The 26,316-nt window shown below is 49.6% G+C and overlaps 1 protein-coding gene across 10 annotated transcripts in view; it reads right to left on the reverse strand.

The window, feature by feature from the left end:
* EP400 (E1A binding protein p400) overlaps window positions 1–18,906 on the reverse strand; it is a 135,002-nt gene extending 116,096 nt beyond the window's left edge. For all 10 annotated transcript variants that reach the window (XM_030939898.1, XM_030939893.1, XM_030939896.1 and 7 more), the window contains exons 1-2: window positions 18,796–18,906; window positions 993–2,362 (exon numbers count right to left, since the gene is read on the reverse strand). In XM_030939898.1, the coding sequence (XP_030795758.1) occupies window positions 993–2,327 (1,335 nt within the window). In that variant the 5' untranslated portion in view covers window positions 2,328–2,362; window positions 18,796–18,906. The remainder of the gene's footprint in view (window positions 1–992; window positions 2,363–18,795) is intronic.
* Between the last annotated feature and the right edge of the window lie 7,410 nt (window positions 18,907–26,316).

A 26,316-nucleotide genomic window follows, 5' to 3' on the forward strand; every position in this document is an offset into this window, starting at 1 on the left:
AGGTGTTAAAAGAAAACACAAAATGGCAAAGTCACACAAATACATCCATAGATACCAGTAAGGACTGCTTGAGCAAAGAGACTAGCTTTTGTTCACCAAAAGCGGATTTCTTTGCAGAAGAGCTGACAAATATTTAAATTATTTTAACTGTATCATAAAACAAAATAAGCTCCACCAACATAGTATACACTACAGAACACAAAGGCACAAAATACAGTGCGTCACGGTCCAATCCGCTCTCACTCTGGTTTTCAGGAAGTCTCAGACTCACCCTGGTACTAAGAAATCTCAGTGAAGGGGTTTATCATGTGCCATTCCAGGCACCCAAAAAGTATACTCTCTAAAAAAGAGTCACTCTTAAATATCACTTAATAGGTATTTGTAAAAATGAGTTTTAAGTGTGATCTCAAATTTTAAGACTACATCTAAAAATTGAGTAAGTTCTCAAACTAGTTTTTTGCCATAATAACTATTTTAATGATGAAGGTCCCATATACATACATCTAGTGACTTATGACTGGTTATTATAAAAAGCTAGTGACTTCAATCGGTTTGAAAACCATGCTGATGGTGTTTTTAAGGAGCTCTAGAGAAGTAAAATGTGAAACTTGGAAAACCAGACAAAGGGTGCTGGGCCTTCACACTTTTGGCCCGTGATAGCTGTCAGCGTCAGCCAACAAACCACACCCAGATACAAGGGGGAAAAACTGGACACGCTTGCTGAGCTCTCTGAACCTGAGATGAACCCTTGGTGCTCAATGAAAACATTGGGTGTTGAATACGCACTCATCGTAGCGCAGCTCCGTCCCTTCCTCCTGACACTTCTGGGCTCAACAGCTCTTCCTTCCCATGAAGGAGGCCAAACATATTCTTCACTTCTACTTATGGCTCAAATCCTTGTGAAACCAAAACCTTAAAATACCGCAGGCTCAATAATTATTACTTAATTCACTGTAGCATAATGACTAAGCAAATTAACTCCTGTTTCTTACCTCGTCATTGATAACCTCAGATTTTTCTTCCTCCTCTTCCTCCTCCTCCTCCTCTTCTTCAATGTCCAAATCATTCTGCCTAAGATATGCTTGTAACGGGGCATAATGTTTCTTCTTGAAAGCTAAGAAATCCATCATATTCCCTTGAAAGTGTTGCAAGAAAAACAGTTCAATCAAATACTCCTTGAAGACCTCCTTCAGAGCCTGCATCTCCTGGTAATGATAGTCCAGGCACTGCTTCCTCATCTGCGCCATCTCCGGAGAGGCTGGGGGAATCTCCTCCAACTTCTTGGGAGCCTTCTTCACTCCCGCGTTCCCCACAGACGTGAGTGGGAGGCTGGAAAGGCCTGGGGGCACGGCAGTCCTGGAAGGGCTGGTGGGCGGGGGTGGGGACGTCATCCCAAACCCCGCTGCGCCCCCAGCCCCGGGGAGCAGCACGCCAGGCGTCCTCTCGAAGCCCAGGGGCCGGGACAGCGGCGGCCCCTGCAGCACCTGCTGCTGCTGGACCAGCTGGCCCTGGATGATGCTGCTGATCTGTGGTGGCAAGTTAGCCGTGGTGATGTGGCTTGGGCTGGCCAGGGGCTGCAGGCCGGCCCCACCTGCGGCTGCAGGGCTCTGGGGTCCCAAGTGGTGGATGGTGCCCCCTGACTGTGTGTGGGGCTGGGAGGGTCTCCGCTCTCGGACTGTGATGGGCGTACCCGGGTGCTGGAGCTGAACCTGGGCTCCCTGGGCGATCTGGGTGAGTCCTGACCCATCCTGAAACACAAAGTGTCCGCCACTGGATGGGCTCAAGCTGATCTGCCTCACCAGCACGCTGGCATCCACGAAGCCCCCCGTGGGGCTGCTGCTGCAGAGGCCCAGCCCAGGGCCAGGAGCACCTGCACGCACATTCTGCAGGGCCTGCCCCGGCCCGGGGCTGGGCTGCGTGGGGCTCTGGGTCTGGACCTGCTGGGACAGTGGGGATGTGACCTGAATGTATGATGGAGACCCATGCTCGAACCGCCGAGGCTGAGCACTGAACTGGAAGCCTGGAGAGGTGGGGCTGGGGAGCGGCAGTGGGGCCAGTGTGATCTGCTGGTTTCCCCCGACGACAGGGCCCACGCTCTGCAGGGTGATGTTCACATTCTGCCCGGCTGCAGGGCTCCTATTCATCAGCTGCTGTATTTGGTAACTGGGAGACTGGGGTGCCGATGGGCTCGCTGAGGGAGCGAAGGGAGCTGCGGGGGACGGGGGTGGGTTGGGGTGGGCCGACTGCTCCTCACCCTCGCTGCCAGGGCAGGCCCTGGGCCTCTGCAGCTGATGCTGGACGTTCTGGGGGCCAGTGCCATGGTGCATGATCACCTCCCTTCTGTATCCAATGTGTCGTTCTCCTAAAAATTAAAATTAAAATCAAGTTACTTGAAGGCACACATAATTGTTTTATTATCATTTAACAGCATTGAAAAGACACTGTGAAAGTATATTCCCACCGCATCTGATTCAAACAACAGAGCTGACTCACATTCAATATGGCACAGCTGGAGAAATGTATCCTCAGTCACTGCTGTGCCTGGGGTGGGCCCCATGGGAGTGGGTAGGTAATCTAAACCACCTACTGAAGGAGGAACGTACCAATCATCGCTGACCTCAGCAGCTAACCTGTGTGGGCGCTTAGAGAGACCAGGTCATCCCTCAAATCCTCACGGCCGCCCTGTGGGGTAGGCACTACTCACACCCCATTTGAAGGACTAGGAGACTGAGCTATAGGAATATCTGTGAGCTGTTCAAGGCCACACAGCCGGCAGGCAGAAGAGCAAGGTCTGAAGCCAACACTCACGCTGTGGACCAGGAGGCCCCTTTCCAGCCTCTGCCCGCCTCTCCCTACGGAGGGACAGCTCCCTGCTCACTGCCGTCCAGTGCCCAGGACGCTTTCTGTGACTCTTGTTGAATGAGGGTGTGCAGCACCACCTCGCCAGAAGCAAATACCCAGCCCTCCCCAGCCAGTAGTTCTTATCAACCTCCAGGACTACCTCAACTGCAAACTCTCCTCTTGTAAATCCAGTTCAAAGACACTGAGCCCCAGTTGTGTGTCAGGCCCAGTGCTACCACAGGAGAGTAGAGACAGACATGAGTAAGACGGTCCTTGCCCTGGGGAGGCTGCCAGCCTATGCCAGGAGCTAGGAGAAAATATGACATCAAGTCCTGGAGTGGAAGGTAGGAAACGGCCTCAGATCTCAACATTCTCCCTAAGAACACATGAAGAGAAGAAACTGAGAAGGTCTCAAGGGAGAGAGAAGGGAGATGGCCAGGACCTGGCTCTTACTCTGGGGTGAGTCACCTTTCTGGTTTTGCAAACCCTCTGGGAGGCTGTACCACAACCTCAAAGGAGCTGTAACCCAAACGCTGCTGAGCACAAGTGGACGAGAAACAGCCGTGGAGGAGCAGATGGGGCCACTGAGGAAAGTCAGCTTTCAAGACAGGATGAAGCAGAGGATGGAGCAGACAAGGGTAATCCTGGGGTGAGACAGGGTCAGACCTGGGCTACAGACTCCAGTATCTACAGGGGAAAGGAGGACTAAAAGTAAGCAGTGGGCCCCACCACTGCAGCCCCATCTGTTCCCCATTGTGGTCGCTCTTTCTCCCCTAAGAGAAGCAAGGGTGCAAATGCAATGGTGAGTGGCACCTGGCACCCAACTGAGTGCCAGCATTCCAAGAGGAGAGGTGGGACACTGTCCCACATCAAGGGGGTGGCTGCTGCTTGGATCTATTTAATAACTAATTTATGTCATAAAGGAGCAAAAATCTCATTCAAGTTTTCAAGGGAAGCAGATGGACTCTTGGTGTCATAGTTTAGCACTGAGTCAGTGGGTGAGAAGCCACACCACCCCCCAACGTTCCAGTTCACATTTAGGCCCATCAGAGAAGCCAGCTTGACCTGGATGCCACCATTCAGACTTCTCCAGTCCTGCTGGACATACCCAGCTGCCCCGTCTTTTTGGGGAGCCTTCACCTCAACCCTGGCTGGACAGCTATCAGAGAGCTTCTTCTTGCTTCCTCCAAGACAAACAAGACCCCCTGTTCATCACAAGGACATCACTGCTTACCTCTATGAGAAAATGCACAGTGGATTTTTAAAAATCATGAATCTGAAGAGGATAAAAAATGGCCAGGCATGGTGGCTCACACCTGTAATGCCAGCACCTGGGGAGGCTGAGGCAAGAGGACCACTTGAGGTCAGGTGTTCAAGACCAGCCTAGGCAACATAGTGAGGCCCCATCTCTATAAGAAAAATAGAAAAATTAGCCAGCCATGGTGGCAATGTAGCAGCCTTAGTCTCGGCTACTCAGGAGGCTGAAGGAGGAGATCACCTGAGCCCAAGAAATTGATGCTGCAATGAAGAACAAGATTCCATCCCAAAAAAAAGAAGTTACAAAACGTATAAGGCTCTTCCAAGTTTCGGGTACCCGGCTGAAATATACATATATATGAAATCAAAAACTACAGAATTTATAAATGCACAAGTATATTCCTTACAAACATGTTTACAGTGCACATTTAAACTAGCAGCAGAAAGGCATGCTTTGATCAGATGGTTAGTTTCTGAAGATGGGAGTCAGAAGACAGCACGCGGGCTGCAGCAAACATAGCTTAAGGGAAGAGCATGCCCCTCCCACCACGCAGCAGAGAGCCCGTCAGAGTGGGTGCAGGGACAGGAGCTCCAGGTGGGGGCAGTTAACAATGCTTATTACTTTCAAAACAAGCTTCTGTTCCTGATCTTATTAAACAAGCATTACGACAGGAGATCGGTGTGAAACTGGCACAAAAGCTAAATTAACATAAGTAGAGTATATTCGGGATTATTTCCTTACGATACATTCCCAGAGTGTCAAAGGAGATCAGTAAGAGAAAATGATGGCTAGAAAGAAACTCTCACATACAGTACTTCAGAAAACCAGGGGAAACGTAAGCGTTAGGAATTGTAAAGTTACGTTATAGAAACTAATTAATGCATTGAGAAAATTCAACTTAAACTCTCATCACAAACCATACATCGAAATAAATTAAGTGGCCGGGCCTGATGGCTCGTGCCTGTAATCCCAGCACTTTCGGAGGCCAAGGCAGGCGGATCACTGGAGGTCAGGAGTTCGACACCAGCCTAACCAACATGGTGAAACCCCATTTCTACTAAAAATAAAAAAATTAGTTGGGCGTGGTAGTACACGCCTGTAATCCCAGCTACTCAGGAGGCTGAGGCAGGAGAATCGCTTGAATCTGAGAGGTGGAGGTTGCAGTGAGCAGAGATTGAGCCATTGCACTCCAGCCTGGGGCAACACAACCAAAACTCTGTCTCAAACAAGCAAATAAATAAATAAAGCATTTTTATAAGCTAACTTTCTAAGTTTTATATTAAATGTAAAACAAAATGAAATAAAGAAAAATCAAAATGTTCCTTCTGGTAGGTGATAGAAAAAAAAATGTTAAACTCGAACACAAAAGTGAATATTTACTAAATCTCTGAAGGAAATTCAATTTCCTAACCTTAAAAATCATAAAGGCCGGGCGCGGTGGCTCAAGCCTGTAATCCCAGCACTTTGGGAGGCCGAGACGGGCGGATCACGAGGTCAGGAGATCGAGACCATCCTGGCTAACATGGTGAAACCCCGTCTCTACTAAAAAAAAATACAAAAAACTAGCCGGGCGAGGTGGCAGGCGCCTGTAGTCCCAGCTACTCGGGAGGCTGAGGCAGGAGAATGGCGTGAACCCGGGAGGCGGAGCTTGCCGTGAGCTGAGATCCGGCCACTGCACTCCAGCCTGGGTGACAGAGCGAGACTCCGTCTCAAAAAAAAAAAAAAAAAAATCATAAAGTTGGCCGGGCGCAGTGGCTCAAGCCTATAATCCCAGCACTTCGGGTGGATCACGAGGTCAGGAGATCGAGACCATCCTGGCTAACATGGTGAAACCCCGTCTCTACTAAAAAATACAAAAAACTAGCCGGGCGCGGTGGCGGGGCGCCTGTAGTCCCAGCTACTCAGGAGGCTGAGGCAGGAGAATGGCATAAACCTGGGAGGTGGAGCTTGCAGTGAGCTGAGATCCGGCCACTGCACTCCAGCCTGGGCAACAGAGCGAGACTCCGTTTCAAAAAAAAAAAAAAAACATAAAGTTGTAACTGAAAAAACAGATTTGAAGATAATTTTTAAATGTTTAAAACTCAAAAAGTAAATCATCAAAATCTAAAACTAAATATCTTGGAAAGAATATTTGAAGTAGGTATGACAAAAAGCTATTACCAATACCGTAAAAAGCACTCATACAAATCAGTAAGAAAAACATTAAAATCCCAGTAGAAAAATGAATTAAAGACAAAAAGAGGCTGAGCATGGTGGCTCACGCCTGTAATCCCAGCACTTTGGGAGGCTGAGGCGGGTGGATCACCTGAGGTCAGGAGTCCAAGACCAGCCTGACCAATATGGTGAAACCCTGTTTCTACTAAATACAAAAAATTAGCCGGGCTTGGTGGCACATGTCTGTAATCCCAGCTACTTGGGAGGCTGAGGCAGGAGAATCGCTTGAACCTGGGAGGTGGAGGTTGCAGTGAGCCAAAATCTTGCCACTGCACTCCAGCCTGGGCAACAGACTCCTACTCAAAAAAAAAAAAAGTTCACAAAAAGAGAACAGGATGTACTTAACCAGCTGAGAGGAAAACGACCAACCTTGCTACTAAAAAGAGGAATATAGACTAAAATAAATATTTCCCCAGACCCACTTAGCCAAGACATTAAATCAGACAACTGGCACTCCACTAATTCTGCTAAAGGGAATTAACAGAAGCAATTTGGGAAGATGTAGAAAAGATTTCAAATGGGTTCAGAACCAAAAAAACGCCCTGTAGGAGTAGACTGCATACGGCAATAGGAAAGTGGAAGGAACCCATCTGACCCCAAAACTTTTGGCCTAGTAACCCTACTTCTAGAAATCTATCTGAAGGAAATTAACCCACCAACCTAAAAAATTGTACATAAATAATACTCACTGCAGAATACCAAAAAAAATTAAAAAGCATAATCAGAAATTTCCAATGTTGAAGTTCTAGATGGAAAATATGTAACAAAACCAAAATTTCCAGATATATTAAGCGAAAAAAGCAGGTTACCAATTGCATAACACAATCACTACTAAGTTAAACATACAGAAAAAGATCCACTGAAACATATCAGAATATTAAAACTGACCTTCCCCGATGAGCAGACACATCAAACAGTGATAGAGCCATACAACAGACACAATCCAGCAACACCAACGAACAAACCACTGACACACCCACAACACAGTTGAGTCTCACAGGTGCAAGATGCCAAATAACGAGGCGGAGGGCTGTGTGGGTCACTGGCATGACATTCCGGACAAGGAAAACTGTGGGGACAGAGACTAGAACAGAACCTGACGGGCTGAAGGCGGAGACGGAGCTGACTAGAGAAGGGCATGAGGAAATGGGGAAGTAAAGAACGGTAGCTACAGCTTGATTTGTGATGATGGTTACAAGATGGAATGTGTCTCTCAAAAGTACACAGATGGGCCAGGTGCAGTGACTCATGCCTGTAATCCCAGCACTTTGGGAGGCCGAGGCAGGCGGATCACCTCAAGTCAGGAGTTCGAGAACAGCCTGGCCAACATGGTAAAACCCCCTGTCTCTACTAAAAATACAAAATTTAGTTGGACATGGTGGCACATGCCTGTAATCCCAGCTACTCAGGAGGCTGAGGCAGGAGAATCCCTTGATCCTGGGAGGTGGAGGTTGCAATGAGCCAAGATCACACCACTACACTCCAGCCTGGGCAACACAGCGAGATTCTGTCTCAAAAAAACAAAAAGTACACAGATGGTAACATTAAATGGACTAAGAAAAAAAATTCAACCGTACACTAAAAAGCATAAACTTGGATGAGCGCGCTGGCTCATGCCTATAATCCCAACACTTTGGGAGGCTGAGGCAGGTGGATCACTTGAGGTCAGGAGTTCAAGACCAGCCTGACCAACATGGAGAAACCCCATCCCTAACCAATAATACAAAATTAGCCGGGCATGGTGGTGCACACCTGTAATCCCAGCCACTCGGGAGGCTGACGCAGGAGAATTGCTCGAACCCGGGAGGCGGAGGTTACAGTAAGCCAAGATTGCGCCATTGCACTCTAGCTTGGGCAACGAGCGAAACTCCGTCTCAAAAAAAAAAGCATAAACTTTCACCATATGTAAATTATACTTCAATTTTGTTAAATGGCTCCCGACCTCAGTGACGTTATAAACAAGTTAAAGAAACAAAGACAAGCAACTATAATGCAGAGAAACTGTTCATCTAAAATAACACTTCTCAAAAACATAGTACAGGTATCCCAATGGACAGCAAAGCTACCAACAATGGCTAAACAACTTTAAAATTTTTTAATGACTATGTTTCTAATTTTAACTCAATTTTAACTCCTAATTTTTTCTCTTTTTTTGACACAAGGTCTCACTCTGTCACCCAGGTTGCAGTACAGTGGCACAATCCTGGCCCACCATAACCTCTGCCTTCCAGGCTCAAGTAATCCTCCCACTTCAGCCTCCCAAGTAGCTGGGACTTACAAATGCATGCCACCATGGCCGGCTAATTTTTTTATTTTTTGTACAGACAAGGTTTCACCATGTTGCCCATGCTGGTCTTAAACTCCTGGCCACAAGCAATCCTCCCACCTCAGCCCCCCAAAGTGCTGGAATTTCAGGCGTGAGCCACCATGCCTGGCCCCTAATTTTACTTATTTATTCAGAGACAGGGTCTCTGTTCCAGACTGCAGTGCAGTGGCCCAATCTCACCTCATTGTAACTTCCACCTCCTGGGCTCAAGTGATCCTCCCACCCCAGCCTCCCAAGTAGCTGGGACTATAGGCACACACCATCACACCCACTTTTTTTTTTTTTTTGAGACGGAGGCTCACTCTGTCACCCAGGCTGGAGCGCAGCGACGTGATTTCGGCTCACTGCACCATCCGCCTCCTGGGTTCAAGCAATTCTCCTGCCTCAGCCTCCTGAGTAGCTGGGATTACAGGTGTGCGCCACCATGCCCAGCTAATTTTTGTATTTTTAATAGAGACAGGGTTTCACTATGCTGGCCAGGATGGTCTCCAACTCCTAACCTCAAGTGATCCACCTGTCTCGACCTCGCAAAGTGCTGGATTACAGGCATGAGCCACTGTGCCCAGTCAAATTTTTGTACTTTTTTGTACAGACAGGGTTTCAACATGTTCCCTACGCTGCTCTCGAACTACTGGGGCTCAAACAGTTCTCCTGCCTTGACCTCCCAAAGTGCTGGGATTACAGGCATGAGCCACCACACCTGGCCTGGCCCCTAATTTTAATTCAACTCTCTACAGAGATGCTGACACACACACATTTTGAAATGCTTTTTTAAAAAAAAATTTAAGACAAATAGATAAACAGGTATGATGAAGCAAGTATGGTAAAATGTTTAATGGAAACTAAGTGGCAGGTATACTAGTGTTCACTGTAAAATTTTCTCTTTTTTTTGAGACAGAGTCTCACTCTGTCACCTAAATTTGAGTGCCGTGGCACAATCTCGGCTCACTGCAACTTCTGTCTCCTGGGCTCAAGTGATTCTTGTGCCTCAGCCTCCCAAGTAGCCGGGACTGTAAGTGTGAGCCACCACAACCAGCTAATTTTTGTATTTTTAGTACAGACAGGGTTTCACCACATTGGCCAGGCTGGTCTCGAACTCTTTGTCTCATATGATCCACCCGCCTCAGCCTCCCAAAGTGCTTGGATTACAGGCGTGAGCCACCACGCCCGGCCAGCCACAAAATTCTTTCAATCTTTGTGTATCTTTGAAATTTTTCATAATAAATGTTACAAAAAATACTTTCAATATAAGATAGTAGCACTAGATGTCACGTAACAAAAGCTATTAACCCAAGATCTACATGCTAACAAAACCTTCATTATTCTCCCACCAAAAGGCACATTACAAAAGTTCCATACTAGTTCCTGAAATATATAAATTCCGAATGATACAAAGTGGGCTAAACTGAATTTTTAAATTGTCTAGGGCTTATCACACTGTGTGTTACTACAGAGAACTGAACTGTCAGGGTGCTGTAATGGTGGATCAACAGGAAAGCCTCCCCTCAATGTCTCCAATGTCCCTTCCATTTAATAGGTTACAATTCCAGGGATTTTAAATCATGGAGGTGGTAGTGGGTCCGTAACCTAATGAACCAAAGCCCCTACACTAGACCAGGTGGGATTTATTTCAGCTTGTGAGAGAAGTTCAAGAAAAACTGAAAAAGTGCTTCATCCAACACCAAGTAATAAGGTTATGAATCCCCAATCCATCATTCTGTTGTTTCCCGATCTTTACTTTTCCACAGCCCCGCTAAGGAACATTTTTGTAAGTTTTTCTCCTAATTGCCTCCCCATGAAATTTTAAAGCCACAGCTGTACACAGATATACTACACTGTATATCTGTTCAGGTGTTGGGATCTTTGGGAGGCCACAAAACACTGTAATGTCTACATTTTTTCACCTTTCTTCCAAGAACTAACTATGACTCCCTTGTTGGAGATATCGCCCTCACTGAGAATGCATGTTCTGATGTATGGAAAGAAACCCAGAAAAATGAATCCCAAATTTGCTAGCTGTGGGGAGGTGATGAACTGGGAGAAAGGGCAAAGGAACTCCTAACGAGCTCTAGGTCCTTCTGTGTTGTTTGGATACCTTTCAATGTGAACTATTCACGCGTTACCTTTATTAAAAAACAAGATGGAAAACAAAGAACTGGAAACAATCCAAATGTCCATCAATGGGCGAACCGACAAATTGGTATGTTCACACCAAGGAGTACTCCTCAACAATAAAAACAAACAGGCTGGACACAGTGGCTCAAACCTGTAATCCCAACACGGTGGGACACTGAGACCAGAGGATGTCTTGAGTCCAAGAATCCAAGACAAGCCTGGGCAACACAGTGAGATACCATCTCTACAAAAAATCAAAAATTAACAGGGCGTGGTGCCACACACCTATAGTCCCAGTTACCTGAGAGGGTAAGGCAGGAGATCGCTTGAGCTCAAGAAGCCACGGCTACAGTAAGCTATGATCACGCCACTGCACTCTAGCCTGGGTGACAGAGCGAGACCCCATCTCCAAAACAAAAACAAAAACAAACTACTGGCGGGGCCCGGTGGCTCAAGCCTGTAATCCCAGCACTTTGGGAGGCGGAGATGGGCGGATCACAAGGTCAGGAGATCGAGACCATCTTGCCTAATCCGGTGAAACCCCGTCTCTACTAAAAAATACAAAAAACTAGCCGGGCGAGGTGGCGGGTGCCTGTAGTCCCAGCTACTCAGGAGGCTGAGGCAAGAGAATGGCGTAAACCCGGGAGGCGGAGCTTGCAGTGAGCTGAGATCTGGCCACTGCACTCCAGCCTGGGCAACACAGCAAGACTCCGTCTCAAAACAAACAAACAAACAAACTACTGGGGCTGGGCGCGGTGGCTCACACCTGTAATCCCAGCACTTTGGGAGGCCGAAGTGGGTGGATCACTGAGGTCAGGAGTTTGAGACCAGCCTGGCCAACATGGTGAAACCCCATTTCCACTAAAAATACAAAAAAAGGCCAGGCACAGTGGCTCACCACGCCTGTAATCCCAGCAAAGGGGAGGCCGAGGCAGGCGGATCACCTGAGGTCAGGAGTTCAAGACCAGCCTAGCCAACATGTTGAAACCCCCTCTCTACTAAAAACTAAAAAGAAAAAAAAAATTAGGCAGATATGGTGGCAGGCACCTGTAATCCCAGCTACTTGGGAGGCTGAGGCAAGAGAATCGCTTGAACCCAAGAGGCAGAGGTTGCAGTGAGCCGAGATCATGCCATTGCACTGCAGCCTGGGCAACAAGAACAAAACTCCATCTTAAAACAAACAAACAAACAAAAAATACAAAAAAATTAGCTGGGCATGATGGCAGGCACCTGTAATCCCAGCTACTCGGGAGGCTGAGGCAGGAGAATCACTTGAGTCTGAGAAGCAAGCCTGCAGTGAGCCGAGATCACGCCACTGCACTGTAACCTGGGCAACACAGCATGACTCCATCTCAAAAACCAAACAGACAAACTATTGGAACATGCAAAAACCTGGGTGAATCTCAAATGCATTATGCTCAACGAAAAAAGGCAGACTCAAAAGGCTCCAAACAGAATGATTCCCTATATTGATCAGTGGTCCCCAACCTTTTTGGCAACAGGGACTGGTTTCACAGAAGACCAATTTTCCACAGACAGGCAGCTAGCAGGGATGGCTTCAGAATGATTCAAGCACATTACAGTTTCTATTAGTATTACATTGTAATACATAATAAAATAATTATATAACTCACCATCATGTAGAATCAGTGGGAGCCCTGAGCTTGTTTTCCTGCAACCACATGGCCCCATCTGGGGGTGATGGGAAATAGTGACAGATCACCAGGCACTGGATTCTTACAAGGAGCGCACAACCTAGATCCCTCACATGTGCAGTTTACATTCAGGTTCGCACTCTTATAAGAATCTAATGTCGCTGCTCATCTGACAGAAGGCAGAGCTCAAGCAGTAAAGTGAGTAGCTGTAAATACAGATGAAACTTCACTCACTCGCCCATCACTCACCTCCTGCTGTGCAGCCCAGTTCCTAACAGGCCAAAGACCAGTACCAGTCTGTGGCCCAGGGCTTGGGGACCCCTGCTTTATATGACATTCTGGAACAGACAGACACACAGAGACAGGTATCAGCAGCTGCCAAGAACTAGAGGGAAGATGTAATTAGGGGCAGCACGAGGGAAATTTTGGGGGCATTGAAGAAACTATTTTGTATCCTAACTGTGGTGGAAATCACACATTTGCCCAAATTCTCAGAACTCTACACCAAAGAAAGTGAATCCTACTATGTGTAAATTTTTTTAAAAAGTTAAATAACGGCCGGGCATGGGGGCTCACACCTGTAATCCCAGCACTTTGGGAGGCTGAGGTGGGCGGATCACCTGAGGTCAGGAGTTCAAGACCAGCCTGACCAACACAGTGAAACCCTGTCTCTCCTAAAAATACAAAATTAGCCGGGCGTGGTGGTGGGTGTCTGTAGTCCAGCTACACAGGAGGCTGAGGCAGGAGAATCGCTTGAACCAGAGAGGCAGAGGATGCAGTGAACGGAGATAGCGCCACTGCACTCCAGCCTAGGCGACAGAGAGACTCTGTGTAAAAAAAATAAATAAAATAAAATAAAAAATTAAACAAGATGGAAGTGGGGATATGCAAAGACCTTCCCTTCCACTCTGAATATAAATGATTTTAAAATTTTATTTTTAAAACAATGCACCGGCCGGGCGCGGTGGCTCAAGCCTGTAATCCTAGCACTTTGGGAGGCCGAGATGGGCGGATCACAAGGTCAGGAGATCGAGACCACCCTGGCTAATACGGTGAAACCCCGTCTCTACTAAAGAATACAAAAAACTAGCCGGGCGACGAGGCGGGCGCCTGTAGTCCCAGCTACTTGGGAGGCTGAGGAAGGAGAATGGCATGAACCTGGGAGGCGGAGCTTGCAGTGAGCTGAGATCCAGCCACCGCACTCCAGCCTGGGCGACAGAGCCAGACTCCGTCTCAAAAAAAAAAAAAAAATGCACCAAGATAAGATAAAAACATTCCTTGACAAGATATAAAGCAGAAACCATGAAGGAAGGGCTGAGATTACAGGCCTAACGGAGGCTGGGTCTAGAAGAAAACACTGAGGACCAGGATTTCAACTCCTAAAGGCAATGGGGACACAAACACCTCTACAGACTGGCTGAGAAGCAAGGGTCAGGCTCCCCAAGGGAAGCCAGGGATTGAATCATTGCTCTTCCACCTGTAAAAAGAGGCTGAAAAGGTCGGGCGCAGTGGCTCACACCTGTAATCCCAGCACTTTGGGAGGCCGAGGCGGGCAGATCACAAGGTTAGGAGATCGAGACCATCCTGGCTAACAGGGTGAAACCTCGTCTCCACTAAAAAACACAAAAAAAATTAGCCGGGCGCAGTGGCGGGTGCCTGTAGTACCAGCTACTCAGGAGGCTGAGGCAGGAGAATGGCGTGAACCTGGGAGGTGGAGCTTGCAGTGAGCCGAGATCACACCACTGCACTCCAGCCTGGGCAACAGAGCAAGACTCCCATCTCAGGGGAAAAAAAAGAAGAGGCTAAAAAGGCCAGGCGCAGTGGCTCACGCCTGTAATCCCACCACTTTGGGAGGCCGAGGCGGGCGGATCACCTGAGGTCAGGAGTTCGAGACCAGCCACATGGCGAAACCCCATCTCTACTAAAAATACCAAAAAAAAAATTAGCTGGGTGTGGTGGTGGGTGCCCGTAATCCCACTTACTCGAGGCTGAGGCAGGAGAATCGCTTGAACCTGGGAGGCGGAGGTTGCAGTGAGCCGAGCGGAGATGTACCACTGAACTCCGACCTGGGCAAAAAGAGCAAAACTGGATCTCAAAAAAAAAAGCCCCACCAGCCTACTGCAGGCTGCAGCCAGCCACTAGCTGCAAAGCAGGTCCACCCAAACACACACTGTCATCAGCACTGAGACAGACTGTCGAATCTCCGTGGAAATAAGATGCTGTATTTCCCACTGAGGACCCCAGAGGCTAAGCTGGGACAGAGAAAGCAAAGATTAATCTCCATACAAAATAAGCCCTTAAACATAAAGCTGAGGGGCAAGGGGGCCGAGAGAGAAAACGGAAGAATTTCAGTGCAAGGAAAACAGAACGATGGACAAAGCCTGTGGATGGTCCTTATGAAGAGACTCCACGGCCGCCTGCATGGGATGCCAAACCTTGCACAGATGGAAGGCAAGACCTGGTAACTAAATCCTTCCTGAACAGCCTCAAGCACTCCCACCTCCAACTTGGCTCAAGCCACTCCTTCACCTTTCATCTCTGCCTCCCAAAATCCGAGATCTACCTGCAGCATGACCTACCTGCTGCACGAACATATTCCCACCAGAATAGCTAGTTTCCCTCCTCCAACTCATTAGCATCCCAAGCCAATACTAAAGCACTGCTTTTAATTATTAATCCCTCCTGTATGCCTAGGTCCCTACCAAACCCAGTGTTTTAAAAAAGAACTTTTGCATTCATCTACTTATTCAACAAATAGTTACTGCACATTTAATATCAGATACTGTTTGACACACTGGGAATCTAAGAGTGAGCAAAGCAAAGCGGCACGTGCCAGGTACTAAGTGCAATGGAAGAGACTTATGCCCAGTAAGAGGAGGGCACTACCTCGGGGAGGCGGGCCAGTTGCCGTGATGCAGGGCAAGGAGGGAAGGCCTCTCTGAAGAACAGAATTTTGAAAGAACACACTGGGTGAGAGTGAGACCCACGCCCAGGTAGGGCCCAATGTGCTAGACAGAAGCAACATGTGCCCAAGCGCTGAGCCAGGTGCAGTTGGTGGCTCAAGGAGAGTGGCTGGGGTCATGAGGTGATCAGTTGAGTGCTGGGCCACAAGGCCACAGGGCCACAGAGACAGCAGAGGCCTGGTCACTAACAGCCTCCAGAAACTGCCTTCAGAACTCTGGCCTTTGGTCTGAAGATGAGAAACTATGAAGGGAGCAGAGAAGCACACGATGTGATTTCTGTTTTATACACATCACTCAGCTGCCGTGCTGAGAGTAAACTGCAGAAGTCATGTTTCAGACCACTCTAGAAAGCACTGACAGGTCAGACTTAGGATGCAGAAGAAATGCACAGTTCACTACAAGGTGCTGTAACCACAGCAACAGAGAGAGTGAAGCTGCCCGACTGAGAGAGAACAGAGCGTGTAAGAAACAGGTTTCTCAGCCAGGCACGGTGGCTCATGCCTATAATCCCAGCACTCTGGGAGGCCAAGGCGAGTGAATCACGAGGTCAGGAGATTGAGACCATCCTGGCTAACACGGTGAAACCTCATCTCTACTAAAAATACAAAAAATTGTCGGGCGCGGTGGCTCAAGCCTGTAATCCCAGCACTTTGGGAGGCCGAGTCGGGCGGATCACGAGGTCAGGAGATCGAGACCATCCTGGCTAACACGGTGAAACCCCGTCTCTACTAAAAACTACAAAAAACTAGCCGGGCGAGGTGGCGGCGCCTGTAGTCCCAGCTACCCGGAAGGCTGAGGCAGGAGAATGGCGTGAACCCGGGAGGTGGAGCTTGCAGTGAGCTGAGATCCGGCCACAGCACTCCAGCCTGGGCAGCAGAGCGAGACTCCGTCTCAAAAAAAAAAAAAAAAAAAAAAAACACAAAAACAAAAAAAATACAAAAAATTAGCCTGGCGTGGTGGCGGGCACCTGTAGTCCCAGCTACTCAGGAGGCTGAGGCAGGAGAATGGCGTGAACCCGGGAGGCAGAGGTTGCAGTGAGCCGAGATCACGCCACTGCACTCCAGCCTGGGCGAAAGAGTGAGACTCTGTCTCAAAAAAAAAACATACACACACATAAAACAAACAAACAAACACACACAAAAAAGAAACAGATTTCTCACATGTAAAAGTAGCAGTGTGGGGTAGACAGATCCAGCCAGATGCAATGCGGGACATGTCAACAAGTTACGTTCAGTCGACACACGATTATAATACCCGGGACTTATAGACCAGAGAAAGGGTCTGAGGACTGTCCTGAGGCAGTGTAGTATTCATAGGTAACAGAGATGAGAAGGGATCAGCAAGGAGACTGTGGGTAGCAGCCAGTAAGGTAAGTGGAGAACCATTCAAGAGGGGTGTCTCCATGCCTGAGGGAGATAATGTTTCAAGGAAGCCACAAGCTGCTGCTGTAAGAGCTGCTGAAAGGGAACCTGGCAATGTGGATGCACCAGAAATCCCCAAAGGAGCTGTTTCAGTAGAGAGATAGAGACCAAAAGCTTAACTGAAGTTGGTTTAAGAGACCAGTAGAGGCTGGGCGCAGTGGCTCACGCCTGTAATCTCAGCACTTTGGGAGGTCGAGGCAGGCGGATCAAGAGGTCAGGAGTTCGAGATCAGTCTGGCCAACACGGTGAAACCTCCTCTCTACTAAAAATACAAAAATTAGCTGGGCGTGGTGGCGGGCGCCTGTAGTCCCAGTTACTCAGGTGGCTGAGGCAGGAGAATTGCTTGAACCCAGGAGGCAGAGGTTGCAGTGAGCCGAGATCCTGCCACTGCACTCCAGCCTGGGAGACAGAGTGAGACTCTGTCTAAAAATAATAAGAATTACAAAAATCATTTTATTGCACATATTCTGCTAAAAAAAAGAAAGACAGAACACAAATAAGTAAAAAAGGCTACAACTCATCCATGAACCCAGAGAGAAGCCCTATGAACACGTCCACGGTCCGGGCGCCACGGCTCACGCTACAGTCCCAGCACTGGGAGGGCAAGGCGCTAGGACTGTTTGAGCTCAGGAGCTCGAGACCAGCCCGGGCAACACAGCAAGACCCCAATTCAAATAATAAAAAATTGGCCGGGTGTAGTGGCTCACGCCTGTAATCCTAACACTTTGGGAGGGGGAGGAGGGCGGACTGCCTGAGCTCAGGAGTTCGAGACCAGCCTGGGCAACACAGTGAAACCCCGTCTCTACTAAAACCCAAAAAAATTGGCCGGGCACGGTGGCTCATGCCTGTAGTCCCAGCACTTCGGGAGGCCAACGGGGGCGGATCACGAGGTCAGGAGTTCCAGACCAGCCTGACCAACACGATGAAATCCCGTCTCTACTAAAAATACAAAAAAAAAAAAAAAAAAATAGCGGGGCGTGGTGGCGGACGCCTGCAGTCCCAGCTACATGGGAGGCTGAGGCAGGAGAATCACTTGAACCCGGGAGCCGAAGGATGCAGTGAGCCGAGATCGCACCACTGCAATCCAGCCTGGGCGACAGAGAGAGGCTCCGTTTCAAAAAAAATAAAATAAAATAACAAAACAAAACAAAATAAAAAGTTAGCCGAGCATGGTGGCCCAAGCCTGCGGTCCCCAACCACTCGGGAGGTCGAAGCGCTAGTGAGCCGTGATCGCGCCACTGCACGCCGACCTGTGCAACAGAGCGAGACGCCGCCTCAAAAAGTAATACTAATAAAGCACCGGGATGCGTTACTGTTCTGTCACTGACACGGCGACAGCTGAGCAGAGGCCCGTGGGCCGCAGGTGTGTGCGGGGAGGGCTCCCGGCGGAGACAGCGGCGATTACTAAGGCTCGGCCGTGGAGGACCAGGCGGGTCTACGCCGACGAGGGGCGGATTCGGCCCGCGCTGTAAGCCCCGTGGCGGCGCGTTCCGGGACACCCGTGGCGCGGGGATCCTTAAGCTCCGGATGAATTCGCCCCGTCGCGCCGCAGGGAAGTGGTTCTGGGCGTCCCATCCTCGCACCTCAGCGTCGCGTTCGTGACCGCGAGGGAAGCCCACGAGCGCGCCAGAAGCAACAGCCACCCCCGCAGCCCCGAGAACCAGGAGGCGCCGGCCGGAGTCCCCCGATTCCCGCAAGGCCGCCAGGCCGAGCTGCCCTCGGCCACGCCCCCAGCCCAGGAACCTGGGGGACCCAGCGAAACGGGCGCGCATCGCGCGACCTGCCGGAGACGGGCGCTACGACACGAAAGACCCGGGCCCGTGAGCCCTCAGCCGGGTCGCCCGCCCGGGGTCGCACACGGCAGCCACCACGGCCTGGTCCCCACGCGAAGCCCGAGGCCGGCCGGCGAGCGGGCCCTGTACGCCGGCGGCTGCGGCTACGCGACCCCCGGGCCGTGGCCGCTGCCGTCCGGAGAGCCTCCCGTGCCTCCGCCCTTACTTACCCTGGGCCTCCGGGCTGCGCTCCGGCCGCGTCAGGAGAGCGGGAGGATGGAAGCGGCGCCGCAGCCGCTCATCGCATCCGGGGCCCCGGCGGGAGGAAGCGGCGGCAAGGCTGCTACGGCGAGCCGGAAGGGACGCGCGTCGGCGCTCCCGTAGAGCTGCGCTTTCGCGACGCGGCTCTGACCGCGCGAGGGCGCTGGAGGACGAGGGCGCCGCGAGACTCTGCGCGGTGGGCAGGGGCGAGGCCGAACGCGAGGCCCAGACTGACGGAGGGGGGGCGGGGCCGAGACTGAGGAAGGCGGGGGCGGAGCCGAGACTGATGGAGGCGGGGCCGAGACTGACGGAGGCGCAGCAGCCCGGCTTTTCCACGCGCAGTTCGGGAAATGCGCCCACGTGGAACAGAAGTGGGCCGCCAGTTCTCACACTCCGCAGATTCACCAAACAGACCAGGCTGACATGCAAGACCCAAACCCTGTGTGGCCCAGGCTGGCCTCGAACTCCGGGGCTCCAGTGAGCCTCCTGCCTCAGTCTCCCGACTAAGTGGGACCACAGACTCGCGCCACTACGCCTGGTTAATTTTTTGTATTTTTAGTAGAGAGGGGGGTTTCACCAAGTTGGCCAGGCTGGTCTGGAACCCCCTGACCTCAAGTGATCTGCCCACCTTGGGCGGGATTACAGGTGCGAGCTTCCACGGCCGGCCAAAAACGATAAAACTCTATTAAAAGACAAAGACGTGGCCCACGTCTATAATCCCAGCACTTTGGGAAGCCGAGGCGGGAGGATCATTTGAGGTCAGCAGTTCCAGACGAGTCTGGCCAACATGGTGAAACCCTGTCTCTACTAAAAATACAGATAATGAGGCCGGCCCGGTGGCTCAAGCCTGTAATCCCAGCACTTTGGGAGGCCGAGGCGGGCGGATCACAAGGTCAGGAGATCGAGACCATCCTGGCTAACACGGTGAAACCCCGTCTCTGCTAAAAAATACAAAAAACTAGCCGGGCGAGGTGGCGGGCGCCTGTAGTCCCAGCTACTCGGGAGGCTGAGGCAGGAGAATGGCAGGAACCCGGGAGGCGGAGCTTGCAGTGAACTGAGATCTGGCCAGTGCACTCCAGCTTGGGTGACACAGCGAGACTCCGTCTCAAAAAAAAAAAAAAAAAAAAAATACAGATAATGAGCTGGGTGTGGTGGCTGGCGCCTGTAATGCCAGCTACCCGGGAGGCTGAGGCAGGAGAATCGCTTGAACCCGGGAGGCGGAGCTTGCAGTGAACTGAGATCTGGCCACTGCACTCCAGCTTGGGCGACAGAGCGAGACTCCGTCTCAAAAAAAAAAAAAAAAAAAAAAATACAGATAATGAGCTGGGTGTGGTGGCTGGCGCCTGTAATGCCAGCTACCCGGGAGGCTGAGGCAGGAGAATCGCTTGAACCCGGTAGGCGGAGGTTGCAGTGAGCCAAGATCATGCCACTGCACTCCAGCCTGGGCAATGGAATGAGACTCTGTCTCCAGATAAATAAAGACATAGGCGTGAATCTTCAGGGTTCTGGTTTAGGAAGTGGTTTCTTAGATATGACACTGAAAACACAGCTAACAAAAGAAACAGATACACTGGACATCACAATTTAAAACGTTTGTGCTGCAAATGACACCATTTAAAAAAGATAATCCGGCCGGGCGCGGTGGCTCAAGCCTGTAATCCCAGCACTTTGGGAGGCTGAGACGGGTGGATCACGAGGTCAGGAGATCGAGACTATCCTGGCTAACACGGTGAAACCCCGTCTCTACTAAAAAATACAAAAAACTAGCCGGGCAAGGTGGCGGCGCCTGTAGTCCCAGCTACTCGGGAGGCTGAGGCAGGAGAATGGCGGGAACCCGGGAGGCGGAGCTTGCAGTGAGCTGAAGTGAGCTGAGATCCGGCCACTGCACTCCAGCCCGGGCGGCAGAGCGAAGACTCTATCTCAAAAAAAAAAAAAAAAAAAAAAGATAATCCACAGAATAGGAGAAATTACTGTAAATTCGTATGTCTGACATGGAACTCGTATCCAAAGTAAATAATTTACAACACAATTAAAAGACAGGGCAGGCACAGTGGCTCTTGCCTGTAATCCTAGCACTTTGGGAGGCTGAGGCAGGTGTATCCCTTGAGCCCAGGGAGGCAACATAGAGAGATCCCATCTCTACAAAAAATTTAAAAATTAGCCAGTCATGGTGGCATACACCTGTAGTCCCAGCTACTCAGGAGACTGAGGGAGAATCACTCGAGCCCAGGGAGGCTGAGGGTGTAGGAAGCCGTGATCATGCCACTGCACTCCAGCCTGGATGACAGAGTGAGACTCTGTCTCACACACGCACACACACACACACACACAAAATTTAAAAATGGACAAAGGAATATGTATGCTTCAAAAGACGTACAAATGACCAAGCACAGGAAAAGATGTCCAGTGTCATTAGACATTAAGGAAACACAAATCAAAACTACAACCAAATACTTTATCCACTAGGATGGCTAGAATCAAAAAGTCAGGTTAACAGGCTCACGCCTGTAATCCCAATGCTTTCATAAACTAAAGAGGTGGATCACTGGAGCCCAGGAGTTCAGGACCAGCCCAGGCAACGTAGCAAGACCCCATCTCAAAAAAAATTTAAAAATCAGCTGGGCGTACTGCTGCACACCTGCAATCCCAGCTACTTGAGAAGCTGAGGCAGGGGGATCGCTTGAGCCCAGGAGTTCCAGGCTGCAGTGAGCTGTGATCGCACCAGTGCACTCCAGCCTGGGAAACAGAGCAAGAACCTGTCTCAAGGGAAAAAAATAGATAATGGCAGGGAGATAAATAGGGAGAATGTAGAGAAATCGGAACCCTCATACACTGCTAGTGGCAATTTAAAATAATGTAGCCACTTTGGAAAATAGGCAGCAGTTCCTCAAAAAGTTAAACGTAGATGGTGTTTCAGAAATAAAGTATTAAAAAAAAAAAGGTTCAACATAGAGTTAACACATGGTCCAGCTATCTCACTCCTAAGGTTATACCCAAGAGAAAAGCCATGTCCACAGAAAAATATGTACACAAATGTTCTCAGCAGCATTACGCATAATAGCCAAAAAGTGGAAATAATCCAAATGCCCATCAACTGATGAGTGGACAAACAAAATGTATGCACATAATGGAATACTACGCAGCCCGAAAAAAAGGGTTGGGGGAGGATGAGGCACTGACCCAGGATGAAACTTGCATGAACCTTGAAAACATCCTCCTGAAATGAAGAAGACAGACAGACACAGAAGGCCACAGATTGTTTAACTCCATTGATATAAAATCTACAGAATTCATGAATCAGAGATGGAATGTACATTAGGCCAGGCACGGCGGCTCACGCCTCTAATCCCAGCACTTTGGGAGGCCAAAGCAGGCAGGCCACTTGAGGTCAGGAGTTTGAAACTAGTGCAACCAACATGGTGAAACCCCATCTCTACTAAAAATATAAAAATTAGCTGGGCATGGTGGCTCGTGCCTGTAATCCCAGCTACTCGGGAGACTGAGGCACGTAAACTGCTTGAACCTAGAAGGCGGAGGTTGCATTGAGCCAAGATCATACCACTGTACTCCAACCTGTGTGACAGTGCGAGATGAGGCTCCTTCTCAAAAAAAAAAAAAAGAAAAAAATGACAACTTCGGCCAGGCCGGTGGCTCACGCCTGTAATCCCAACACTTTGGGAGGCCAAGGCAGGTGGATCACTGGAGGTCAGGAGTTCAAGACCAGCCTGGCCAACATGGTGAAACTCTGTCTCTACTAAAAACAGAAAAATTGGGCATGCGTGGTGGCAGGTGCCTATAATCCCAGCTACTCAGGAGGCTGAGACAGAAGAATCGCTTGAGCCCGGGAGGCAGAGGTTGCAGTGAGGCAAGATCGAGCCACTGCACTCCAGCCAGGGCAATAGAGCAAGACTCTGTCTCAAAAAAAAAAAAAAAAAAGGTAAGTAAATTAGTGGTTGTCAGGGACTGTGGGGAGAGGATAGGCAGTGACTGCAAACGAATGTGGGGTTTCCTTTTCGGGTTGATAAAAATGCTGTGAAATGAGACAGTGTTGATGGTTACACAACTTGATAAATTTACTAAAAGTCACTGAATTATATACTTTAAAAGGGTGAATGTTATGGTATGTATGTGAATTATATCTGAATTTATTTTTTTAAAAAGAAATGTGGGCTGTGAGGTAAAGTGATGAATGCTTAACTTTAAAGACACTGAAAATTTTTGGCTCCGCACAGTGTCTCATACCTGTAATCCCAGCACTTTGAGAGGCTGAGACAAGAGGATCGCTTGAACACAGGAGTTCAAGGTCAGCCTGGGCAACACAGTGAGACCTCATCTCTACAAAAAATAAAAAATAAACTGAAAATTTTAAAGAGAAAACAATTTGGCTATAAAAGGGAAGAGACAGAGGGAAGGTTGGAAGGGGATAAAATTAGGTGGATAACAGAGGGGAGTGATCTTGTGTGTTGAAGTGCTGTGAAGCAGTAGACATGCTGATACACGAGAAAAGACAGATTCAAAGTGCAAGGTCTGAGAAGGCAGGGGGAAGATGACGGGGAAACCATCGAGGACTCGGGCACTAGAGAGGGAGAGCTCTTCCACTGCAAGGCAGGAAGTACAAGCCTGGGTTGGGATTCAAGAGATGCGGAGTGGGGTTTCCTGGCCTCCATTCTCTCATGGAGTGGGAGTGACCCATCTGCTGAGGGCATGGGACAGTGGTCACCGGGGTAAGGAGACCGAAGGCGACCAGATATGCCAGTGAGAAGTGCCATGGGACTGTCTGCCAGTAGAAACTCCGGCTGACTGTTGAACTGGCAGTGATGGTGGACACGGAGCACAGCACCAAACACATTCTCCCTCATTGTCACAAACGAGCATCAGAAGGCTGACAGTTGGTTGGGCGCAGTGGCTCATGCCTGTAATCCCAATGCTTTGGAAGGCAGAGGTGGGCAAATAATTTGAGGTCAGGAGTTCGAGACCAGCCTGTCCAACATGGTGAAACCCCATCTCTACTAGAAATACAAAAATTGGCCAGGCACGGTGGTTCACGCCTATAGTCCCAGCACTTTGGGAGGCTGAGGTGGGTGGATCACGAGGTCAGGAGATCGAGACCATCCAGGCTAACACAGTGAAACCCTGTCTCTACTAAAAATACAAAAAATTGGCCGGGCGTGGTGGTGGGCGCCTGTAGTCGCAGCTACTCAAGAGGCTGAGGCAGGAGAATGGCGTGAACCCGGGAGGCAGAGCTTGCAGTGAGCCGAGATCACGCCACTGCACTCCAGCCTGGGTGACAGAGCAAGACTCCATCTCAAAAAAAAAAAAAAAAAATTAGCAGGTCATGATGGCGCCTGTAGTCCCAGTGACTCAGGAGGCTGAGCCACGAGAATCACTTGAGCCCAGGAGCTGGAGGTTGTGGTGAGCCGAGATCGCAACACTGCACTCCAGCCTGGGTGACAGAGCACCATTACAAAAAAAAAAAAAAAAGGAAGGCCAGCAGTTGAGTAAAACCACAGGTAGGGGCTTCCATGCCAAGGTACCGTCTCAAGGAGGCACAGAATCCTGGAAGTGGTGAACTATGGAATCCAGGCAGAGGCAGTCAGGACGAAGCAGCCCAGGGAGAAAAGAGGGGTCGGTGATGTGAGGTGTCAACTCAGCCATCAGTGCAGGATTCAGGACACAAGTAACACGTGGTGCTGCCCAGTGGCAACACGGAGCACCACAACACAACGGTTTCCATCCTCGCTCACTTACACTGAGAAAACCATGCCGCACCTCCCCACCTTACGACTTCCTGCTTAGCCCCCAGGCATGAAATACTGAGTGCAGGTAAGTGAAATGATGGGTTCAGCGAATTTTTCAGACTGGCTGTTTCAATGAGAAGCTATTAATTTTGGTGAAAATCAATTTATCACTTTTTTTTTCTTTTACTTTTTGCATCTTAAGAAATCTTTGGGCCAGGTACAGTGGTTCACACCAACGATCCCAGCACATTGAAAAGTTGAGGCAGGAGGATCACTTGAGGCCAGGAGTTTGAGACCACCTGTGCAACATAGCAAGACCCTATCTCTTAAACAAAAAAAAATTTTTTTTTTGAGACAGAGTCTCGCTCTGTCACCCACACTGGAGTGCAGTGGCGCAAACTCAGCTCACTGCAACATCCACCTCCTGGGTTCAAGCGATTCTCCTGCTTTGGCCTCCTGAGTAGCGGGGATTACAGGCACCTGCCACCAAGCCCAGCTAATTTTTTGTTTTTTTTTTTTTTCTTTTTTTCTTTTTTTTTTTTTGAGACGGAGTCTGGCTCTGTCGCCCAGGCTGGAGTGCAGTGGCCGGATCTCAGCTCACTGCAAGCTCCGCCTCCCGGGTTTACGCCATTCTCCTGCCTCAGCCTCCCGAGTAGCTGGGACTACAGGCGCCCGCCACCTCACCTGGCTAGTTTTTTGTATTTTTTTAGTAGAGACGGGGTTTCACCATATTAGCCAGGATGGTCTCGATCTCCTGACCTCGTGATCCGCCCGTCTCGGCCTCCCAAAGTGCTGGGATTACAGGCTTGAGCCACCGCGCCCGGCCAATTTTTTGTATTTTTAATAGAGATGAGGTTTCACCTTGTTAGCCAGGATGATCTCGATCTCCTGACCTCGTGATCCGCCCACCTCAGCCTCCCAAAGTGCTGGGATTACAGGCGTTGAGCCACTGCGTCCGGCCAATTTTTTTTTTTTAATTAGCCTGGCATGGTAGTGTGCCTGTAGTCCCAGGTGCTTGGGACGCTGGAGGATCGCTTGAACCCAGGAGGTGGAGGCTGTACTGAGCTATGATCGCACCACTGCACTCCACCCTGGGCAACAGAACAAGACCTTGTCTCAAAATAGAAAAAAAGAAAAAGAAACCTCTGGCTACCACAGAGCAGTGAAAACATTATCCCGTGTTTGTTCGAGATGCAGTATCATCCTTGCAAAGGCTCAGGCATGCTTATATATACACGGAACTCTCCAGAAGCCACCACAGGGCACTGGTAAGAGCAGTGGCCTCCGGACAGGGATTCTGGGAATTAGAGGATGAAAGGCAACTTCCCTTTTTTATACTTTTTTTATTTCCTTCCATGTATACGTATTACTTTAAAATGTCACATATCCCCGTAAAGGTGATTTAAACGGGTCACCCAGGCCAGGCGCAGTGGCTCACGCCTGTAATCCCAGCACTTTGGGAGGCCAAGGTGGGTGGATCACCTGAGCTTAGGAGTTCGAGACCAGCCTGGCCAACATGGTGAAACCCAGTGTCTACCAAAAATACAAAAATCAGCCAGGTGTGGTGGCGGGTGCCTGTAATCCCAGCTACTCTGGAGGCCGAGGCAGGAGAACCGCTTGAGCCTGGGAGGCGGAGGTTGCAGTGAGCCCAGATCATGCCACCGCACTCCAGTCTGGGCAACAGAGCGAGACTCCCTCTCAAAAAATAAAAAATAAAAAATAAAGTCCTGTGTATCCCAGGTACAATTAACA

Source organism: Rhinopithecus roxellana, chromosome 10 (assembly GCF_007565055.1).
Source record: "Rhinopithecus roxellana isolate Shanxi Qingling chromosome 10, ASM756505v1, whole genome shotgun sequence".
NCBI classification, from domain to species: domain Eukaryota; kingdom Metazoa; phylum Chordata; class Mammalia; order Primates; family Cercopithecidae; genus Rhinopithecus; species Rhinopithecus roxellana.